At 44.8% G+C, this 25000-nt stretch overlaps 1 protein-coding gene across 2 annotated transcripts in view; it reads right to left on the bottom strand.

The window, feature by feature from the left end:
* ASZ1 (ankyrin repeat, SAM and basic leucine zipper domain containing 1) overlaps positions 1-25000 on the bottom strand; it is a 192412-nt gene that overhangs the window by 122004 nt on the left and 45408 nt on the right. Inside the window, exon 2 of one of the 2 annotated variants that reach the window (XM_085897857.1) lies at positions 8120-8351. In XM_085897857.1, coding sequence (XP_085753983.1) covers positions 8120-8351 — 232 coding nt within the window. Of the gene's footprint in view, positions 1-6610; positions 6736-8119; positions 8352-25000 lie in introns of those variants that run through there. The other variant, XM_085897858.1, reaches the window with a different exon arrangement.

Genomic DNA, 25000 nt, shown 5'->3' with positions numbered 1-25000 from the left:
CAGTGTGCTAGGCGGGGTTTCTCTGGACGTTGGTGTGCTGGCTTCGCTCCAAATATGGGCACAAGCGTTACGCTCTGGCTTCGCCCCAAATATGGGCACAAGCGTTACGCTCTGGCTTCACCTCAAATATGGGCACAAGCGTTATGCTCTGGCTTGGCTCCAAATATGGGCAGAGAGCGTTCCCTCTCTGCCCAATGAGGGAGTGTGAGCGTGGGATAAGAGAAGCACGCGTGGGCCAAAGGTAGAGTATGGATGGATGTGAGCGCGCAAAGCATGAAGGGGGATTTGGAGCGCAAAATGGATGAGGGCAGGGGTGAAATGCAGAACATGGGGTTGAATCTGCAGGCGGGCATAAAAGGCATAATGATGGCACCACGTGGCGGAGCGACCGAACCAACAGGGAGTACAAATTGTGTTCGGCCCGCAATGGAGACGGGGTCATGCGTATAAAGCACACGCCTTCACTTGCTGCGATTTTTACCCTGAGGAGTGCAGCACGAAAAGCCTTGGTCACTATGTCATGTTTATATATATATATATATATATATATATATATATATATATATATATATATATATATATATATATATATATATATATATATATTCTACTGCACATGTGTATATATTGTTACGGCTGTGGAAATTCGCAAACCACCATTCAGGACCCGTAGGTGAGATAACTTTTAAGTATATGTGTAGTTAGCCCCAAACCCGTTGTTTAGAGGGAATTTATGTGAGTCATTCGGGCTGCGACGCTTTGAGATAGCCGTTTTTCTGTTCTATCTTTATTTTGAACCAACCACGCTCCAACCGTCAGACAACAACAACAACGCCAACAGCCACGACCTTTACCTTCACAACTCGCTCCCGCAAACATCGCATCACTGCCATTCCAAATGGCACCATGGCCATCGGCCACTGCCGGAAACCCTCCACCACCTTCACCTCCCTCCTTCTGCAGCCATTCCCGCACCACCTGCGAGCACCGAGCGTCGGGCTGTCCTGGGCTCGTACAAGATACGCGCCGAGCCGCGAGTGCAAATAGCGGCCTTTCCGAGGAGAATTCGGATCAGCAATGCTACACGCCCACTTCTGATCCGTCCAATTAGGAAGCGCGGGGCAGCTTGGCCCCGCCTCCAGGCGCGTCTGTCTGGAATCGAGATATGCAAATTCTAGGATCAGGGGAGATTCACGCCCCTTTTCCTCCATCCAATCGGCGAGCGTGGCTCCGCCCTCGAGGAGATCCTGATCCGGAAATTTGCATATTGTTTTCTCCTGCCGGCCTATAAAACGGCGAGCGCGAGGCGAATGTGAAGAGTTGTTGCGCAGAGAGTTAGTTTTTGGTTGGAGTTATTGCGAGGCAGTTAAGTCGGGTTGGAGAGCGGAGTGGAGTCGGGAGGCGAAGGCATCAAGTTGGTTTTCTGCTGTCGGCCGAGGAGAATTGGGGGAAGAGTCCAAGGAGCTCGGGTCTGAGGCAGGGAAGACGGCGGTCGGCGACGAGGTCGCGGTGGGATCACTCGTCGCGGGACCCAAGCCAGCCATTCTCCTTCCCCCAGGGCATCAACAATTCCCCCCCTTTCCCCCGCGCTGAGATAGTGCAAAAAAGGGGGCCCCGTTCCCACCCCACTCCAAGCGGTGCCAACGAAACCCGCGAAGGAGCAAGAAGTCGGGGCACCGCCGCGCAGCCACATTTGCGGCTCATCATGAGGACGCGGGTAGGACCCCCCCCCGGTCTCGCTGACATGACCGCTCCTTCAGGTCCCGCGCACACATTGGCCTTGCCCTTGCCCCCTTGCCTATGAGGGTGGCTTCTTTCCTTTGCTTTTGAGTAAATGTGTGTCGGCGCCGTCTGTGAAGTAAAACCGTATAAGTGCTGCCGTGTGTACGCGTATCCAGTAGTATCTCTGCGTCATTGTTTCTTTTGTTGCATTTGATATATGTGCATTCTGTTTGGCTTTATATGTGCGCTCTCCGTGTGCCGCGGAATAAATGTGCATTATGTTGAACTGTTTTCCCGTTTCGCTTCGTCTTTTCTTTAATTGAATCTCCATCTTGCTTCAAGTAAAGGGTTCGTTCGTAGTGGGCTTAAAACGCCCGATAATTAATCGGAACCGTCGAGGCCGACGATAACACCGCTCAGTTATCCCGATAGCACGGAACGGACCGCTTAAGCGGCCCGTGTCCGGAGTCGACCTGCGGCGAGGTGCGATCGCCCGGTCTATCATCCGCGTGGGTACTTAGGTAGGTCGAGTTTGGCGAACAACCCTATCCCACGCGGGTGGCCGATTGGCACGATCGTGGTGAGGCCGAAAGGCCCACCCATGACTAGCTCCCGGCGTTAGTCCGAGAGGGTCACGACAGAATTGTCCGTCCGGTGGGCGACGTGCCACGATTCGAGTCACGTGACCGATCGCACGCCGGCGTGCGCGAATTCGCAACAATATATAAATATATATATATATATATATATACATATATATATATATATATATATACATATACATATATATATATATACATATACATATATATACATATATATATATACATACATATATATATATACATACATATATATATATATATATATATATATATATATATATATATATATATATATATATATATATATATATATATATATATACATACATATACATATACATATACATATATATATATATATACATACATATATATATATATATACATACATATATATATATATACATATATATATATATACATATATATATATATATACATACATATATATATATATATACATACATATATATATATATACATACATATATATATATATATACATATATATATATACATATACATACATATATATATATATACATATACATACACACACACACACACACACACACACACACACACACACACACACACACACACACACACACACACACACACACACACACACACACACACACACATACTGTTGCAGGACGGGGGTCGGGTGAGAAGCCCACTGGGGGGGGGGAGAAGCTATATCGGGTTCCCACCAGACTCCCTGGAATTGCAGGCTATTGCACACAGATAATTCTGTGACACGGCGGGTCACTAACCGAACGTGAACGACATCAACTCAACAACATGACCTAGGGTCCTCAGTCTATGGGTTAACCGGGTTGCCTAAGTAATCAAGTGACCTAATTACTGGGGGCACGCCCTCGGTACACCTTGTCCGAACCGGATCACTTTATCCGTTTCCCGGATCAGATGCAGCCGAGCGACACTGCCAAGGACGTACCGGTTAAAAGGAACGGATCCTTGGGAATAAAGTCCCGGCTAGGTTAGGATACGGACCATGCTGGATCAATGAAAGAAAAGACAAAAACGAGCTGGGAACATTTCTGCAAAGGATTTATTAACAGGCAGGCGAGGAAAGATATGTGGCACAGTGAATGTTGTTTATTATTGTCTGGAAGCAGGACTAGGAAGAAATGTGAAATATGCGGCAATAATACACGAAGCTTACAAAAGCACACACAGCGCAGAGTTATCCCGATATAATTATTCTCCGATCTTAAATCAAGCCTGGACAGGCGCCATGACACACACACACACACACACACACACACACACACACACACACACACACACACACACACACACACACACACACACACACACACACACACACACACACACACACACACACGTTAATGAAGAGAAAAATGAGAGGAGATGAGGCTAACGGTCTCTCAACACCTTGCACGATTGCCCGACCACACCACTAGTACGTTTTGGGGGGATGCTCCGCTGGGCAAAACCTCCCTGACAGCTGGCGCATCGCCTCTTGCTTTATGGCACTTCGTGCAGCTAGCGTCGGTCAAGATAATGAGACGCGACCATTAGGCGTGATGGGAGGGACTTGGGTGGAGCCAGCAGCGAGTGGGGGGAGAAAGTCAGAGTCTGAAGCAAGTGGGCAAAGTGGCAGACAGGATCGGGTGGGTTGGTGGGTCGAGTCAGCGATGAGGCGGTGAAGAAAGGGCGGAATCAGCAAGCGAGTGGGCGGAGAAGGGCAGGTGGAGAAGGCTGAGTCAGCAAGTGGGTTGGTGAAGAAGGGCGGGTGGAGATTCAGCGTGTGAGAGGGGACGGACGGTTTCACGATCCGCCTTTTATAAGCCCTGCAGTGCAGGGTGAGAGTGCCACCCCGAAGCGATGTTGTCACCTGAATCGGGCACTCTGATTGGCCCCGGCCACTGTGGGGCCAGTCCATGATTGCCAGAAGCAGCTCCACTCCACTTCCGGCAAGATGGCTCCAAACTGCGGAATCGCCTTGCACCAAACCCCGTGCCATGTCCCGGCGACACGCGGTTGGCGCTGGTCAATGTGCCTGCTCCGTGGTGCACCACGCGGCCCGAGCGATCCGGCCGCATCGAGGCAGAGGTGCGGGAGGATGTCTGCCGTCCGCAAGAGACATATGTGGCCATCGTGGTGATCGAGGACCGAGGGAAAGACGTTATTGTAACCCCATACGCAGACCCGATCAAAGATGTGTGATATTCGTGCCCCGTTCTGCACAATGATAAAGTTTCACGGGATGCGCACAGTCCGCCATTGCACACGTGGTCAGCGCGTGGGTCCGCCCACCATCGAGCATGCCCAGTACAGTGCACGCGGGTCCGCCTGCCATCGAGCATGCACCATACAGTGCGCACGAGTCCGCCATTGTACATGTGGTCAGTGCGTGGGTCCGCCCGTCATCGAGCATCGTGTTTGTGGTTATCAGAGGTGGTGGGGAGCACGGTACCAGCCCTGATCTGTCAGGGAATTGAGGAAAGGATTTGATATAATTATTAGATGGAGATTCGGATTGAAAAGGGGACAGATATATTTATTAATGGAGATTTGGATTGAAGAAGAGTGCGCCGCTTGCATACTGCAATTTGTTAGCACTTGGTGTGCCGCTCCGTCTATTTCCTCGGCACAGCATTCCTGCAGCGCGCTGTTAGGTTCGTTATCCTTCTAGTCACCTGAACAGTGGGTGGGGGTCATCGTTGCGCTGCATGTGCTCCATGCAGCGCTGGCATTTATTGTTGGCTTCGACTGGTGCCCTTGGTCTTCTGTGAGGATGCATTCTTATGCGAAGGGCGCGGTTGTGGTTTTTACCGATGGGTGCCCGAGCATAGCGCCTGTTGGCTCACATGAGGACCCCTTGCTTGGATTTTACCTCAGGAATGGAGAAAAAGACAGAGTAGGAATGAAGTTCAGAGGTTTAATCAGACCTAACTATGAGATTTACACAACGCACTGTCCCGTTCGACCCACTAGACAAGAAAGAAGGGACTATCTGAACGTACATTAATGAAATAACTGTCTGGGGACCACTACATGTTGGCTGTTATTGGTGTTGGAGGGATGCGGTTTCCAGAACCGCAACAATATATATAGTTAAGGCCACGGGTACCGAGTGTATTATGAGGGAGTTAATCCTCGTTTCTCCTCATTAGAACTGGAACCAGAGCCACTGCTCTCACAATTAATTTGTGATGCAGTGGGTTGCTTAACAACCACCAACGCCAATCAGATAACCATGAGTTCCAGTGTCCACCGTCTAATTTGTCGTTTAATTAGAGGTCACGTGGCCTCCTGAACAGGGAACACGCCCTCAATGATGCACTAATCTTATCTTGATTAGATCTTAAGTAATTTACTTTATCCGAGAGTTAACTGCTGGTGCACTCCGACGATGACAGGTTAATTCGTTTGGGAATTATAATCTCCCACTCTATCTCGGTTCGGGCAATGCTGGATCAATAGAAGGAAATGACAACCACAGAAAAGGTTTAAATGGCAAGAAGGAATTTTTGAAGAAAAATCAATGAACTGAAGAACTTTATATTTCCTTGTCGATTTAAATGGATGAATTCAAATCAATTAAATGTTCAATCAACAAAATAATCTCAAAAAATAAAGAATTCAACAAGCATCTATAATTACGTGTGTGTGTGTGTGTGTGTGTGTGTGTGTGTGTGTGTGTGTGTGTGTGTGTGTGTGTGTGTCCGCTGTTTCTCGACACAAACTGGTCCGATCTAATTGAAACTTGCCAAGTATATTGCTGGGGACCCGAGTATGTGCTTTTTCAATGTTTGATATTAATCGGACAAGTGGTTCCCGAGGTATGGCCATTTATTTACCAAACCAATGACAGGACACGTTGCTGCGTAGGCGTAGCCGTTGGGGAAGAGATCCTCAGTTACCCATGATAGGACATGTTGCTTGGCGTTTTGCACCCAGCGTGTTCCCCATTACGGGTTACAACGTACGGACTTCCAGATAGTGATGACTTACTGTCTTCTCATAATTTCTTGATTTCTTATGCGCATTTATAGATAAACACAATGCCCCAATCCAGTCGTCGTTTACGAGAGCGAAGGAAGAGCAGTGTGGTTGTTTGAAAGTTTTTTTTTTTCCACGTACAGCCACGCACGTCCAGGCACGCACAAGTTTATAGAAAAATGGACAAAGAGCAGATGCTTATCACTAAGCCTTACTTAACAATTTAACACGAGACATGGGTACCCAGCAGATAATTCAGGAGGAAAAGAAATGCGGTATCAGCTTACCAAGGCAGAAGTCATCGTGCATCGATTTATAACCCAAAATGTGCGAGCGTGCCTTGGTCCACCACCAGCGCCCTGCCTCGCTATGCACCCAACCGCAAACAGGTTAGAACATCAATCGGTCATGTCATCACCCCCAGGAACCAGAAACACCAAGAATCGGGTACACCAAGAGCCAGATACCGAGCAGAGCCAGCAGGAACAGTCCAACTGTCACCAACCGCCGTTGCTGTTGTCCCCAACCATCAGGAGATGTCAGGAGTTGTAAGGAACTGTAACCAACCATCAGGAGCTGTAACCAACCGTCAGAAGCTGTAACCAACCGTCAGAAAGGCGGTCCTCCCGTCCTTTTTCAAGGCGACCGGTGTGGGCGGAGCCTCAAGCAGACTTCAGCCAAATCCAGCTTGCCTATTGGCACATCGCTGCACTTGACCTCCAACCATCAATTCTCACGATCATTCTCTCCTCACCATCGAACGAGATAAAACTCCCAATTAACGCAGGACTGGCTTACGACGCCATGTTCAGGGCACTGGACGAACGCCAGAAAGCAGCCATTTGTCAGAACAACAGAGCGAAAACATGAAGCGCTCACAAAATGTCAACAGGCAACCATCACCTTCATGCTCAGTCCAACACGAACAAGAGCCAGCCAGCATCCATCGAGCTGCCGAACGGGGTGTAAACGTCGATGGAAAAAGGTGGATGTCAAACGTCGATGAAAGAAAGGCGGGTGTCGAACGTCAATGGAAAAAGGTGGTCCTGAGGTAAATGATCCGAGACCACAACCATGTTTGACCGTCAAAATGAGCTGTTCAGGAAAAGCCCGTGGTGTGTTTAATGACTCAAATGTCCTGCAAGTCCAATGTGAAAATTAAAACCAAAATATAATGTGTAAACAAAGCGTGCGTTTCCAAGCCAATGTGTCTTGATGGAAAGGGAATACAATGAGTCTCCGTTGGGCTAATGGCCATCTATCGCGTGCACAAAACATAAACTGTTCAGCCTGGTGGAGGTATGCGTTCTACAGAGTGCCGTTCTAGTATCCATAATATTTCTACAGTTTGACATGCAGTGCAATTTTTATCGAAGCCTGGTGTTGACTTAACGGTTAAGGTGCTTGGCTTAAGATCCTAGGGTCTTGAGTTGAAGCCTCTGTCAGGACATCAAATTTTAGGACACTGAACACCAGTAAGGGTTGACTCAACGTGTCATCCTTCCAAGGTCAGCAAAATGAGCATCGGCTTGTTGGTAAGAGGGGCATTGCATCAGTGGCACAGCTGTGCCTCCATACTCTGTAGCAGTGGCGATGCACCGTAGTCAAAGCCAGTTGAAAGCATGAAATCATGCCACCACAATCAGTGGAAGTAAAAAAATAAATATTTATGTTTAATTGCATTCATGCACGTTGTTTCTTTGCATTTAGCCGAGTGTACATATGTGTGCCTGTGTGACATTGATCATGTACGGTTCTACAATGGGATGTGTCTGCTAAAGATTGCAGATACTTACCAGAAACAAGCCAGCTCTGTATCTTGGCCACATTGCCACTCATCACTGCTGTCCTCATTTCCTCTAAAGGCTGTTGTGGAGATTCTTGCTCAAGGCTAATCTCCTTGATCATAGTTGTTGAAGAATGTTGTTGGTCAATCACAACCAGTTCCTCCTGGCTTCTCCGTTTCTTCCAAAAGTTTGCAAGATGTGGGAAGTTTCCTCTTGCAGTTGCATTTGCTCCATGATCAATCTAGGAATATTCGTTATTCGTTATTCCAACTGCACTTTTAGTTTAGACAATGCTATAACAGTAAAACTTTTCATGTAAAATATCATGACTACTTTTTTTTTTTTTAAGTTGACATGAATGACACAACTGCTGTCCATAAAGCTCTAACATTCAGCATTTCCCACCCGCATCATCCATTGATTTTGGAACAGAAGGTGTATACTATTTGAAATAAACTGTTCTACAACCAACTTGCTGTTTTATTAGAACCCCAATTGGGCATCATCCAAGCTTGGAGCTTACATTTTGGATGCTATCAGTCCGCCCGTGCTTCCGCCTCAAATCAAATGTAACTGGAAACATTTCTTTCATATATTCAACACATGCATGCAATAATATCTGGGCATGTGGCATGTCAAATGATTTCAGGAGAGGAGCCAATTCAGAAATAAAATAAAGAAGTCTGAAGACGACAATGGTTCACGAGCGGTATTTGACTATGTAGATCGATTCAGAAGTCAAGGATGAGACAATGTGATAATTTTGACCAAGTTATAAAAATGATCAACATGATGGGGTGCGGGTGACAGGTTATTTGCTGCAAAATGTCGAAAACCTGGTTTCGTTCAACAACTTTCAAAATTTGACCTTGGCATAACCTTTAAAGGTCACAAAACAATATTGTGGACATTAAAATAAGGAAACAGGATATGTGCTATAGCATACTGGAGTTAGTTTGTCGAAGGTTGAAAACCCGGTTCGATTCCCACAACTTTGAAAATTTGACCTTTGTGGCCTTTAAAGGTCAATCAATGGTCAAGGATTATGACCTTTGGTGCAAAACTTCCTCTGGAACATTCCAGAAACAATATAACGTCATATAGGCTATATGGCATTTCGCACTCCTCGGATTATCCATACTTTGATGAAATCAGCGTAAAAACAAACTTGAAGGGGGCGCCATGGGCAATGTCTTCGAGATAGAGCAAAATGGTTTGAAGACTTTAGGTGGGGAATGACCTCAAGATTATGCATAAAAAATATTGTCATCCTAGCTCTCAAAGTTTGGGCGGTCGTACGATTTTTATGTCAAAATTTGCAATTTTCTAAGTTTTTGACCTTGAGACGAAAATGAAAAATCGGACAACGACGAGTTTTATATAATTCATTTTGCTATTCAAATACCGAAGAACCCATTACATTCAGTCAATTCCCGAGGAGAAGATAGATTTTTAAATCCGACTACACCCTAAAAATGGCTATTTTTTGGGCGTGGCTCCACCCACAATGGGCAAACACCCACACCGCCCTCATCCAGGAAAACACTAGACATTGATATCGAACACATTTAACCAAGTTTCAACAAGATCGGATCAAAGTCCACGGAGTTATGCTCTGGACAGACAGACAGACAGGCATAACGAATATAGTGGTCACTCTGGCTGGCGCTCGTGAACCCCCCCCCCCAAAAAAAAAATTGTTTTGGAGAATAGTACAAGATTGCCTCATTTTCCTTGCAGGGACCATTATTTATTTAAATACACTTTATTTGGACTCTCCGCGACCAATGCACAACTTCGAATATTTTTATCTTGCCAAAACGAAGTTTTTGCAAGATATGTTAGTCAGCTTGTATGTTTTTTTTTATTTTTTTGTTTGTCTGTAATCACGTATAAAAAATTCTGCAGAGCACAGTTATCATTGGAAATTTTTGTAACTTCACATATCAGAGGCATAGAGAGGTCCCTTTCAGCGCACAAAATTTTGAAGGTCAAGGTCAAAGATCAAGGTCACTGTCGCAAATCAGGGGAGTCGCCGAAACCCTTATTTTTTGAGTAATTTTGATCGGATCGTCTTCAAACTTCATGGGAATATAGTTCATGGTCTGGCGCTCAGCTGATTAATTTTTGGTGGCGATTAGCCTTGACCTTCATATATTTTTATCTTGCCAAAACGAAGTTTTTGCAAGATATGTAAGTCAGCTTGGATGTTTTTTTTTTTCGTTTTTGTTTTTGTTTGTTTGTTTGTTTGTTTGTTTGTTTGTCTGTAATCACGTATAAAAAATTCTGCAGAGCACAGTTATCATTGGAAATTTTTGTAACTTCGCATATCAGAATCCTATAGAGGTCCCTTTCAGCGCATAAAATTTTCAAGGTCAAGGTCAAAGGTCAAGGTCACTGTCGCAAATCAGGGGAGTCGACGAAACCCTTATTTTTTGAGTAATTTTGATCGGGTCGTCTTCAAACTTCATGGGAATATAGTTCATGGTCTGGCGCTCAGCTGATTAATTTTTGGTGGCGATTGGCCTTGACCTTCATGGTTAGCGCTGGAGGTCGAAAGTTTTTGACCCCAAGGTCAAATTTTGAAATCTTAGGTACCATATCGTGTAATACCTCAAATTGAACACCTCGATGAGTACTTTCTAGATATGTCATGCTTGAGACATTATGACGTCATTTGGTGACGTATGAGGCAAACGCATATTTTTCATGGTTACTCTGTCGAACGATTCTCATCGGAATCTCTCGTAGGCAGATATTCCTCAAGGAGTTGCTCCTGGTGGATAGCAGCTCTGTTCACCTCAGTGTGACCTTAAAGAAGTCACACGTGGTCACCTTTTGGCAAGATACGGGTCAACCTGCGGGTGACATTGGTTTTATTTTTTTTTACCATGATTGCCACTGACACACCACCTTCATTGTTACTCCTACCACCAAAGGTGGATGAAGGTTATGCTTTCACCTGTCTGTGTCTGTGCGCAGAGTATATCTCAAAAAAGTTATGGATGGATTCAAATGAAACTTGGCGGGCAGGTTGAGTGTGCGACAAGGACAAATTAATTTGATTTTGGTGAAGATCCGAATCTCAAAATTGTAAAAGTGATTCTTGATAATTGAGGGATAGAGTCAAAAGTGATAAATAGCATCTTATCTCAAAGTTGTGGACGGATTCTGACAAAACTTGGTGGACGAGATGGGCAAGTGACAACAACAACAAGCAGATAGGATTTTGGTTCAGATCCGGATGCAGATCCGGCCCATCGTAATCCGGCCCAGCAGAATACAAAACGTAAACTGTTCAGCGAAGCACAGGTATGCGCTCTACCGAATGCCATTCAAGGTTTTTTTATGCACTGCTATTCAAACATCTTCAAAGGCATTTTTGCATTTTTCGCCTCTGATGCACAATGATGGAAACTAAAGCTTCATGTTAAAGCAAATACACCTTTATCAAAAAGAAAATCTTATTAAAATAAACAATTTATACATAATATGCAGTACATTGATATATCCCAATAGGAAGTAAGTCCACCCTTTCCTTCAAAACCTTTGAAATTCTTCGAAGGACACTTTCAAATAATTTTGTAATTAACACTTACAGAATGGTGTTCCAAGATTTTTTTCCAAAGATAATCTAAGTTGCTTGGATTCTTTATTCTTTTTTTACATTTCCTTTGTCCAAATTGTCCCATTCAGCTTCAACGATATTGACATCTGGGCTTTGAGGTGGCCATTCAATGCATTGAAGAACTGCAGCTTCCTCTTTCTTTTACAAATAAGTTTGAATTATTCAAGCTGAATGTTTTGGATCATCATCTTGATGCAAGATGAAATTTGAACCAATAAATCTTACACCCTTGGAGACAGCATGGTTTTTTGTTTGAACCTTGCTGAAGTCAATATACGATTAATTTTCCAATACCACTTGAGGATATGCACCCCAAAGATTGAAATGAACATCTTGCATGATTAATTGTGGCTTCAAGTAAGGCTCTTTATAAAAGTTTGTTTTTCGTCATCTCGCATACTGCACTGTCCTCTATTAAATTCAAATAACTGAAACTGACTCGTTCATTTAAAGCACCTGTGGCCATTGTTCCATCGTCCAATTTCTGTGTTATTGTAATATTTTAGCATTTTAGTCTGTTCCCCTTTCTTAAGAGGTAATCTTTCTGCAAAACATCATTTATTTCCTGATTTCAAAAGTAACCTTCATACTGTTGATGGATGCACAACCAAACGGAAGACCAAGAAGGAACTTGAAGAAGTAAAAAGTAAAGATGGAGTCATCATGAGGAACCTGGATAGGATTCGGGTTTCAGCCGCGACTCCACAACCCTAAACCCCATCCAGGCGCAGCCAAGTGAGCCCTACAGAAAATTTTCTGCAATAATTCACTTCTCCTTCGAGCGATAGCTTCATGAAAGAGAGAAATACGGAGTAAAGGAGATGAAAGAGAAGAAAAAGCAAGAATTAGAATTAATGAAAAGAGCTGTGAAAAAAAATTAGAAAGAAATGTGAAAGGAACAAAGAACAAAGATGTCAGGAAGAACCCAAATAGATACATTTCAGCAGTTAATCCCCAGGCTCAAACGCAGCAACATCAACATGTACAAGCCACCAGAGGTCCATCAACAGGGAAGCACAGTCCACACAGCATCAGGATATGGTACAAACATAATGAAATGGAAGATCAAGAAGAAACCAAAACAAGTAAAGAGCAAATATGGAGTCGTCAGGAGGAACAACACAGGCCTTCCTTGCAGTGCTTCTGTCAATTCAATGCTTGTCTTCTTTCTATGCCTTAATGATATTATCTTTAAGTATTGCTCATCTTTGCAAGACAGCTTTTTGGGTTTTCCAATCCTGGATTTGTCGATTGCAGTTGATGCTTCTCTGTTCTTGTCGATTGTGCTTTTATACCACACCTTGAAAAATCGAGTGATGAGAGATATTTCACTCAATGGTTTCCCATTGTTTTTTAACACAGAAACAATTTTATGATGATCTTCTGAAACTTTATCTGTTTTATTTTAAGCGAAAATTTCATTTCACATCCTCTCTCTGCCTTTTTCAACCTGCCATTTGCACTGGGTCATAATCCATCTGCTTGGAAATCCACCAACATCACTGCACTACATAAAATAAGAGTGGAGGGCTTATCCCATCAACTACAGAGCTATCAACTTTCTTCTCCTCTCCCTGCCAAGGCTGATATGCCCCAAGGCAGTGTTCTGCACCCAGTCCTTTTTCATATCTTAATCAATGATCTCTCTGACGCTCTGGAAAATCCTCCAACAATTTGCTGATGACTCCACCCTCTGCGGTGACATCCCTCAATCTTCAGACAGGCAGGCTGCAGCCACTTCCCTCTATACAGACCTCTAAAAATAAATCAATAAAATAAGAATAATAAAAAAATATCACAAGCCGGTCAAACACTTGGAATAAGTCTTTCCATCCTGACAAATCTCACTCTGTCTCTCTCCAACAGAACCATCTGGCAAACCCTATGTACTTTCTTAACAATCCTCTTGAGGAAATTCAGTAATTCAAACTCCTGGGTCTCACAATCAGCCATGATCTTTCTTTGACAAACCACATTGCAAAAATGCACACCAAAGCCAGCTACAAACTGGGCATCCTCTATCGTACAAAGTACTTCCTTGGCACACCTAAACTCCTATCCACCTGCAAGGCCTTCATCCACAGCTTGATGGACTACGACTCTCCCCTGTAGGCTGGCTCCCCTTCCTCACATCTTGCTCAGCTTGATGCTATGCAAACAAAGGCCTCCAAGGTCTAGTGGAGGCAGCTTCGAGTAAATTTTGATGTTCATAACATCAATAAGGTCATCAGCCGACTCAATTGATCGTTCAATCTCATGGCCCCATCCAGCACATATGTGGAAAGTGGGGTTTTCCTTCGGTTTAAGCTATGCTGATAACGAAACTACAGGTCAACACTAGATATTCCATTGCAAAGGTACATTTATTGAGCTGAACCTTCATCCCATCTTTAAGATCATGTCCATTTCTGTGTCGATGCTCTCAACCTGTGAAAATCAAATCAGAAGCCTTCAATCCTCACGAATGAATAATAGGTCAGGTCAGGTATGGGAGCATGCGCTGCAGCAGTGCATCGCTGCATCCAGACTTCACTGGTACGCCATGGGCCTCAGTCTAACCACCCCCCAGGCAGATGCCTAGCCAATCCCAATCTCCTTCAGATGCTGATCAACCTGCTGCAACCACGAGGCACGTGGTCGGCCCATTGGCCTCCTCCACTCACGAGGCTCCCTCGCTGAGAGAATCTGGTGAACAGGATCAGCGTCAGGAAAACGAGCCACATGTCCATAAAGCCGCAACTGACACTCACGGACAATGCAGGTAACAAATATCATTGGAGTTTCTCTCAACAACTGCTCGTTGGACACAAAGTCCAACCAGCGATAGCCAAGGATTCACCAAAGAGACCCAGTACCAAAGGAATTAAGTCTCCGTCTTAGATCCCTGGTCAGAATCAAAGTCTCACATCTGTAGACCAAGACTGGAAGCACCAAGGACCTGAAGACTCGGACTTTCGTCGTCCTGCACAGGTACCGATGGCGCCACACCTCATGATCCAGTGAATCCATGACTCTGCAGACCCGACCCAGACGTCCATTGACTTCTGGCTCACAGCTAGCACAGAGATGAATATCACTGCCAAAATAAGTGAATCTCTCCATGACCTCAACATCCTCACCACAAACAGGTAGACAAGATAGCGGCATCGAAAATGTCATTGAAAGCCTGGATCTTTGCTTTAACCCAGGAAACCGTAATCCCAGTGGCTCAGACTCCTCATTCAGCATCTCAAGCGCTCCCAAAAGGATACCCAGTCTCCAAAAATGAGTGCATCATCTGCAAAATCAAGGTCAGAGATCTTGACATTACCAAACGATGCACCGAAGCTTGATCTCTCCGACATCCTCCCCAGAATCTAGTCCATACAAGCGCTGAACAGCTTGGGGACCAGTACACACCCCTGACGAACTGCAGTAACAAATGGAAATAAGTCGGAGATGGTATCACCGCATCTAACAACACTCTCAGTACCAGAGTATGGTTCAGACGTAACATTGACCACTTTTGATGGCACCCCACGAAGACCAAGAATCCTCAGTCTAGAGGGCATCCCATCTCACTGAATCAAATGCTTTGCAGAGATCAACATAGGCTGCAAGCAGCCCCTGCCGAAACCCTCGTCTGCATTCAGTGAGGACCCGAAGGGCAAGGATACAGGCAATTGTTGACCTCTTTGGTGTAAAGCCTGACTGCTCTGGGTACTCATGCTCAAGCCGATGGTGGCGAACCCCATCAACAATTATCTGAGCAAAGACCTTGCCCGGCACTAAGAGCAAAGTCACACCTCGGTAGTTGTTGCAGTCCTGGCGATCACCCTTCCCTTTCCAGAGAGGGACCCCTCTTCCAACCAGTTGGGATGATGCCTATGTTCAAGGCAGACCACAGAACTGCATGCAATGACACGAGTACAACATTTGCACCAGCCTTTAGAAGTTCAGCACAGATGCCACAGATCCCAGGAGCTTTACCCCATTTCAACCGGTTCAGTGCAGCCTGTGTTTCCACAAACGAAGGTGGATCACAGTTGATTGGAAGGTCAGCAACAGGGATAATAACACCCTGAAATGCAACTCAACAGCTGGTGGACCAACCTGGTACAGCCGATCAACGTAACCAGTCCAGCGGGCCTTCACTTCGGACTCCTCTGTCAAGAGCACACCACCTTCCGGTCTAACTGCAGTACACCAAGGGACGGGCTTGGAGGAACACAATGCGAAAATTTCCGTGTAAGCAGGACGAGAATCACTTAACCACAGGTGATGCTCTACCGCCTCACAGAATCCTCACAAATAGGCCTCCTTGTCCACCCTCAGTGCACATAGTTTTATGCCTCAATGCCCTGAACAGCTCAGCTCTGCCATTAAGCCTGACCCTGCGACTCTGGTCAATGGTATCCAGTGACCCTTGAGACACAAAATTCTTCTTCACCAGACGGTGAGTTCCAAGACATCCATCGGCAACATCAAGGATGGTGGTCTTGAAGGCACTCCACAACTCTTGAGGTTTCCCCAAAGCATCCAGACCCCCCAAATCCCCACTCAGCCTGTTCGCAAACTCAACTACCCTCTCATCCTTGAGCTTGCCAACATCCAGCTAGGCTGGGATAGTACCATTCTCCCAGATTTAAGCTGCAACTTCAGAGTTGCTACCACAAGCCTGTTGTCGGTATTGAGCAACTCAGCACTCCAGTAGACCATCCTCCAGCGACCATCAACGAGCACATGGTCAATCTCCTTTGTCACACCACGGGCATTGGAATCCAGCGATGACCCTGTGGGCACTGAAACCATGAACCAGCTACCCCAAGTCCATGACTTCTTGAAAAGTCAAGGAACTTAATGCTATTCTGTTTCACAGTTCCAGACCCAAAGGGATCAACACATATCTCATAACCATCACTATCAGTTCCAGTCGATGCATTGAAATCCCCAAGACCAGAGGAGTATCTCGCCTGGGGCACTAATCAACCACAGACTCGAGTGTAGCATACAATGCGTCCTTCACGGTGAGATCACTCACGTCAGTCGGAGAATATACAGAAACGAGGGAAACGACACCCAAGGAGTGACAAATCCTTCGTCTCATAATATGCTCGTTGATCGGTGTTCCCTCAATTATCATTGGAGTTAGCTTATTAGACACAGCTACAGCAACTCCATGGGCATGGTAACCATCAAAGCGAACAGACCAATACCTTCGATCTGGAGGTGTAACCACCCGCCGTGATCTCGCATACCTCATAATGTCAATGGAATTATTTTTTGAAATTTTAACAAATTTATTAAAAATGAAAAGCTGAAATGTCTCGAATCAACAAGTACTCAACCGCTTTGCTATGACACTCCAAATTGAGCTCAGGTGTATCCAATTTCCTTTGATCATCCTCGAGATGTCTCTACGACTTGACTGGAGTCCACCTGTGGCCAATTCAATTGATTGGATATTATTAAGAAAGAAACACCTTTCTATATAAGGTCCCACAGTTGATTGTGCATATCAGAGCAGAAACTCTAACATGAAGTCCAAGGAACAGTCCGTAGAACTCCGAGATAGAATTGTGAGGAGGCATAGATCTGGAGAAGGGTATAAAACAATTTCTAATGTGTTGAGGGTTCACAAGAGCACAGTGAGCACCATCATTAGGAAATGGAAAGTGTATGGAACTACCTAGACTCTTCCTCGAGCTTGCCGTCCAACCAAACCGAGCAAGGACCTTAGTCAGGGAGGTGACCAACAACCCAATTACCACTCTGTCAGAATGACAGAGTTCCCTGGCTGAGATGGGAGAACCTGCTGGAAGGACAACAATTTCTGCAGTACTTCACAAATCTAGGCTTTATGAAAGAGTGGTCAGACGGAAGACACTCCTGAGAAGAACAATTAAAAAAAGACAAAAAATGTCATAGCCCCCGTTGTTTTAGTAATTTTGCTGTACGGAGTTAAATGGCTGGCCCATATGGATGTACAACTAAAATGTCTACCAGTCAACCAGTCAGCCATCTTTGATCAGATCGTAAAATAAAGTGAGGGGCAAGTGTATGCCATCATGCACTGTGCTTGTGCCATCTTTGAAGAAAATCAGACCATGCATGCCTGACAAATGGTTGGGGACACAATTAAGTAAAAAATGGCCACCAGTTCGCCATCTGGAATGTGATGTCGAAAAAAAATGACGTGCATATGTATAGTATACCATCATGTGTTCTCTTTGTGCCAAGTACGAATAAAATCAGTCCATACATGTGAGATATGGTTGTGGACGCACACATGGACACAAAAATCGAGACCAAATCCATAAGCCGTTTTGGACCAAAAAGTCCAACGGGAGCTAAAAAGGCACATGACAGCATGCCTAGAGTTTTCAAAAAGGTACATGGAATACAGAGCACAAGGCACCTGGGGCTTGCAAAAAGGCACATGAAATACAGAGCACAAGGCAAAAGATTCTGTGGTCTGATGAGATGAAAGCTGAACTCTTTAGCCTGAATGCAAAATGCTATGCCTGGGGTGGAAACTGACTCACTTTGTCATTATAGGGTATTTTGTGTTGATTAGTGATAAAAAAAAGTTAAATTTAATCCATTTTAAATTTAGGTTGTAATATTGTTGTGGGCTGGGGGTCGGTGGCGAGGAACGGTCACCAGGTGGAGCAGTAGAGCAGTCTCTCACCGAACACCCGGAATTGCAGGTCGTAACCTTCGGACAACTCCGAAGGTCACGGGTCACTTAAGGACCATGATCGCCAATTATCTGACAGCGTGGGGAAGGGTTAATAGCCAAATTTCAATATACCTAAGTACCCACGTCATCAAATTACTGGGCAAGTCACACCCTCAACGGACCCTGTCGAACCGGGTCGCTCCAGCGACCTTCGGTCCGGTGTAAACGAGCGGAATTACCAAAGTCCGTCGGTCCAAACGACAACTTACAGCCCAATCGGCTTACTGCTTCTCACGCACGAACCGTGCTGGGTCAATAATAGGAAGCACAACAACGAGCTGGTACATTGAACAATTGGAGGTTATTTATCCTGGGGCAGTGGAGCACAAAGAGCAGAGTTAAAACCGAATATGAGAAATGCAATTTACATACAAGCAAACACTTAGCAATTTCTACTTATGGACAGGGCCCACGGACACACATACACGCACACGCACGCACGCACGCACAAACACATGAAATGGACCCCGTCAGGTCTTTATTCGGTCCTCCAGCCGAGGAGGATAGTTCAGCTGGGGGAACAGAGCCTGGCCGGGTACCTTTCCACCTCGTGCGGTCACACCGAAGTTCAGCACGGATACCACAGATCCAACCCACCACGGTGGGACTCAAACCCACGACCCAAAATTAACGAGCCCACGATCCTGGCTGCTCGACCACCACCACCACGAGGAGCCCCGTAAAAGACCGCAGACCACGACCGCCTACGACGACGATGGCTCCAATGACGCACACCAAGAGCAATGGACTCCTCTACACTCCTCTTTATTTTTTGCCAGGTCCGAGGGATTTCTTCCCCTGGCCACTCGCTTCCTGATTGGACGGTGGCGAACATCCCATCTGGCTGGGCGGGGCCGTCCTGAGGTAACTCGTCTCTGGATTGGTTGGGGGCGAACATCCCATCTGGCTGGGCGGGGCCACCCTGAGGTAACTCCTCTCCGGATTGGTCGGGGGCGACATCCCATCTGGCTGGGTGGGGCCGCCCTGAGGTAACTTGTCTCCGGATTGGTCGGGGGCTTCTAAGGTACTCCTATCCCTCATTGGTTGCGAGGGACACCCATCTCGCTGGGTGGAGTCGACCTCACCCCGCCTATGTCCGTGGCCCCGAAAACGTGCATAATGGCGATGATGGAGCGAAGGGGAGATTCAATGTAAAAAAAAAACCTGACTATAAAGAAACCCGCAGCACACATTAAATTAACCCATTAGACAGAAGGACGGGACCCTGACTATAAACACATACTTATCGAAATAACTGAACTGCGGGGACTGCTGTCCGTGTGCAAATGGCTGCCAGATTCGTAACAATATAACAAAATGCAAAAAAGTAAAGGGGTGTGAATACTTTCTGAAGGCACTGTATATGCAAAACACCCGAGCAATTTGATCCTGTTCAAAGAGAAGAGTTGGGTACGAGTGCGGGAGTATACTGCAAAGTGTTCCTTGCTGGATGGTGATAAATAAATAAATCACCAACAATGAAATTTTTCAAGAAGGTGAGAAGACGGCTGTTAATATACATCTCTTGATCTGCTATTACATACACTCGCAGTCCGCTCTACACTGATCAGTGTATTTGCAGTATTCAGTTTTGTCTGGGACTTTTCAAAACTTTGATGACCGGAGATAGCAACTTTTTTGGAAGCAAATCCTGTGACAGGACCACGTGAGATGCCTTGTGTCATTAGTTTACATTTTAGCTCACCTGGACTTTAGTCAGGTGAGCTTATGCGATCAAGCAGTGTCCGTAGGTGAGTCTTGTTGCTATTCATTCGGGGAAAGACCACAACTATACAAAATAGAAACCAATCATGTTGCTGCGCAACATTGACCCTGCCATCAGTCAATGCAATGGAACAAGCTATGTGGTTACCAGGATGCACGACCACCTCATTGAAGCAACCATTTCTGCAGGTGTTCATGTTGGTCGACAGATCTTCATTCCACGCATTCCAATCTCCCCCTCAGACACCACCTTTTCATTTAAGATGCAGCACCGCCAATTCCCAATCAGACCATCTTTTGCCATGACTGAAAACAAGTCGCAAGGACAGACACTTTCAAAGATTGGAATCTTCCGTCCTGAGGACTTCTCTCATGGTCAACTATATGTTGCTAAGAGCAGGGTTGGACAGAAAAAAAACCATCAAAATCTTCACCAAGAATGGCAATTTCCAGGAAAAAGATGGTGCCAACACTGACAACGTAGTTTAACATGAAATTCTCTCAAAATGTATATACCCCACCTGAAAGCTTCACTTTGGGTTGTTAATTCAATACAAAAATGCTTAATAAATGACTATAGAGATACAAGTCTATAAGTCAGCAAAGTTACTATACTTTTTTATTGTGAGTACATAACACAAGTATTTCTGCTTGCTTACTATAATTCACGGATCGGTGTTTGTTTGTCATGGTACTAATCCTACAGTTCTGCACCAATTACATCCACACTTGTAATATAGGATTAGCATGACCCCAGTGAGTGCATAGGGCGTTTTTATCTTTGCCGGTAGTCTTGGGGGAGTGGAAGGTGGTCGCAAATTCTCTAAGAAAATGTGAAGTGTGTAGCACTGCTCCAGGTGGCAGAGTGTATTACAAGTTTCCACCATCTACAAGAAAAAATTTTTTTAAGTGTTAATTACAGTCTCAATGTCATGATACCTTTTTACCTAGATATTTACTGTCTGCCACATAAGTATTTCTGCTATTTAAACCTGAAATTAAAAATTTCACATATTTTGTTGGCAGGGGGCAAAGGGCTGGAGGGGGGGGGGGATGCAAATTCTCTGTGCCACCTATTTACCGTGCACGGCACCCGTAACTTATTCTTATTGAAATGCATAGTAGTACTGACCAATTAGTTTGTAGTCCCGAGCTTCCACTGCAGCCTCTTTCCATGTAAAACACGGGTATTTCTGATAGTCATCACAATTGATGGTTCACATACCATGAATCGTGATGGCACGCCATCAAGTGGAGAAAACCGAAACAATACATTCAAATTCTAAAATTACAACGCAGTACCTTTACAACAAAGATTTAACTACAATTGTGCTGACAAATGAATAAAGATCAATAAATGACCATTTAAAGTCGATGTTATTTCTCTCAATTACAAATCAATTTCACCTTCCATGCCCATGCTCCAACACATATGTAATACGAGCAGGAGTACACCTTGTGCCATTTTGAAGAAATGACAAGTCTGAAGACAACGATGGTTCACGAGCGGTATTTGACGATGTAGATTGTTTCAGAAGTCAAGGATGAGACAATGTGATAAAAATGATCAACATGATGTGGTACGAGTGACAGGTTAGAAGCTGCAAAATGTCGAAAACCCGGTTTCGTTCAACAACTTAAAAAATTTGACCTTTGAATAACCTTTAAAGGTCACAAAACAATGTTGTGGACATTAAAATAAGGAAATAGGATACGTGCTATAGCTTAATGGAGTTAGTTTGTCGAAGAAGGTCGAAAACCCGGTTCGATTCCCACAACTTTGAAGATTTGACCTTTGTGAACTTTAAAGGTCAAAGGTCAAGGATTATGACCTTTGGTGCAAAACTTCCTCTGGAACATTCCAGGAACAATACAACATCATATAGGCTATATGGCATTTCGCACTCCTCGGATTATCCATACTTCGATGAAATCAGCGTAAAAACAAACTTGAAGGGGGCGCCACGGGCAAGGTGTTCGAGATAGAGCAAAATGGTTTCAAGATTTTAGGTGGGGAATGACCTCAAGATTATGCATAAAAAATATTGTTATCCGAGCTCTCAAAGTTTGGGCGGTCATATGATTTTTATGTCAAAATTCGAAATTTTCTAAGTTAGTGACCTTGTGACCTTGACACGAAAATGAAAAATCAAGCTCCGTGGGGCTATGCAGGTGCCATTGGGCTAACCAAATACTGAAAACCCCTGTCAGATTCGACAAACCCCTCGGAGAAGATGGATTTTTATGTCAAAATCGCAATTTTCTAAGTTTGTGACCTTGACCTTGGGACGAAAATGAAAAAAAAAATAAAATAAAATTAAAATCGAGCTCCGTGGGGCTATGCAGGTGCCATTGGGCGAACCAAATACTGAAACCCCTGCCAAATTCAACAAACCCCTCGGAGAAGATGGATTTTTATGTCAAAATTCAAATTTTTTTCTAAATTTGTGACCTTGTGACCTTGACCTTGGGACGAAAATGAAAAAACGAGCTCCGTGGGGCTATGCAGGTGCCATTGGGCCAACCAAATACCGAAACCCCCTGTCAGATTCGACAAACCCTCTAGGAGAAGATGCAAATTGAAATCGGGTACCCCCTAAAAACACAATTCGCAATTTTCTAAGTTCGTCACCTTGTGGCCTTGACCTTGGGACGAAAATGGAAAAAAAAAAAAAAAAAAAAAAAATCGAGCTCTGTGGGGCTATGCGGGTGCCATTGGGCTAACCAAAAAGCGAAACCACTGCCAGATTCGACAAACCCCTCGGAGAAGAAAATTTTTTACACGTCAAAATTCGCAATTTTCTAAGTTCGTGACCTTGTGACCTTAACCTTGGGACGAAAATGACAAAAATAAATAAATAATCGAGTTCCGTGGGGCTATGCAGGTGCCATTGGGCTAACCAAATACCAAAATCCCCTGTCAGATTCGACAAACCCCCAAGGAGAAGATGCAAATTGAAATCGACTACCCCCTAAAAACACGTTTTTTGGGTGTGGCTCCGCCCATAATGTGCGCACCACGCCCATTCTGAGGAAAACACAACTTGATCATGATATAACCCTCCCACCAAAATTTTTTCAGGATCGGATCAAAACCCACAGAGCTATGCTCGGGACAGACAGACACAGACAACAATAACGAATATAGTGGTCACTTATTTTTTTCGTGAAAATATTTTTCTTTTTTTGTCGGGGCCAAAAATACTTCCCAAGACCCACGAAAGAATGGGGTCAGGGATAATTAAACATTACCTTTCACATAGCTTCAGACACAATGGAGCGATTAAAATAATAATAATAAATTCCAAATTGTTTTTTTCAAAATTATAAAAAATTGTTTTTAATATTTTGCCTAAAAAAACTTATTAAAGCACCAATGAAGCACTCAAGACAATGGTACCAAAATCATCCCCATTAAAACAACTCAACACCGTGAACTTTGCAGCGGAACTGTGCATACAAGAAAAATTATCGGGAAAACATCGGAAGAAGAGCAAACCAGCCCATGCAGACAGAGACCAGGAACCATGATGGAAACGGAGGGTAGAGACAAAGGGAGCAACTGAGAAAAGAAACAGGACAAATCTTGCAATATATAAAGGTAAATCGAAGCACAAAGCTAATGAGGATAACCCCAAAAAAATAACAAACAAATACAAAATTGGAAATAATGACAGGGGTAATGGTTGCTGAAAGCAAACTAAAAATAGAAATGATCGCAATCAAGATTTAAAAAATTTAAAAGGGACAATACCCCTGGATGCTCACCTGGTAGAACAATGATACCAAGGAAGAAGTTAATGTGGGATGAAGTCAGCAAAATGTACCAATGAACCTATGTTGCAGCAAGTACCTATTTTGGGGGGGGGGGTCACCCCATCTGGACTCCGATTTTTCTAGCGTCAGGAACAAACTTTGGTACATCACGGTTGATGAAGTCTGTGGTCCAGTTTCATCAGAATTGTTTGTGTGGTTTCAGAGAAGAAAGCAAATACCTCATTGGGGAGGGGAGGGGGTGGGTGACACCCACACACACACACACACACACACACACACACACACACACACACACACACACACACACACACACACACACACACACACACACACACACACACACACACACACACACACACACACACACACACACAGTTGTGGGCCGGGTATCGGCGGGGAGCACGACCACAAGATGGAGCAGTAGAGTCGGCTTCACCGAATACCCGGAATCTATATCATACCTTTCCGATAACACCGAAGGTACTGGTCCCTTACAGGACCGTGAATAGTCAATAATTCAACCGCGTGGGACAGGGTTATTTGCCAAACTTCAAAATACCTTGAGGCCCACGTGACGAGCTACCGAGGAATTCACACCCTCGACGAGCTCGAACGGGATGAGCCGTTACCGTGCTCGACCCGTGAGTAACCCGAGCGGATGGTTACCGAGGTCCCGTCGACCCAAATGCACAACTATGGCAGCAACAGCCTTTTTAATCCCCCAACATGCACCGTGGCGAGCCAATGGAGGAAAGGACAGAAACGAGCTGAAACATTTAACAGGGCTTTATTTATAATGGGGGTGGGGGGGGGAGGAAGGGAACACAAAGAGCAGAGTTAAACTGACTAAGCAATGCGAATAATGCACAAGCGAACACAGGTACTTAACAGTTTCTACTTACAGACGGGGCCCAAGGACACACACACGCACATACAAACACCCAAAATAAGATGGACCTCAACGGTCTTTATTCGGCTCTCCAGCCGAGGAGGATAGTTCGGCTGGGAGTCAGGACGGCTGGCTACCTGGCCGCGAGCG

Source organism: Eptatretus burgeri, chromosome 10 (assembly GCF_056783735.1).
Source record: "Eptatretus burgeri isolate ZD-2024b chromosome 10, Ebu_testis_v1, whole genome shotgun sequence".
In the NCBI taxonomy this organism is placed as follows: domain Eukaryota; kingdom Metazoa; phylum Chordata; class Myxini; order Myxiniformes; family Myxinidae; genus Eptatretus; species Eptatretus burgeri.
The sequence above is the reverse complement of the archived record's forward strand: the minus strand, read 5'-3'. Positions and strand labels throughout refer to the sequence as shown.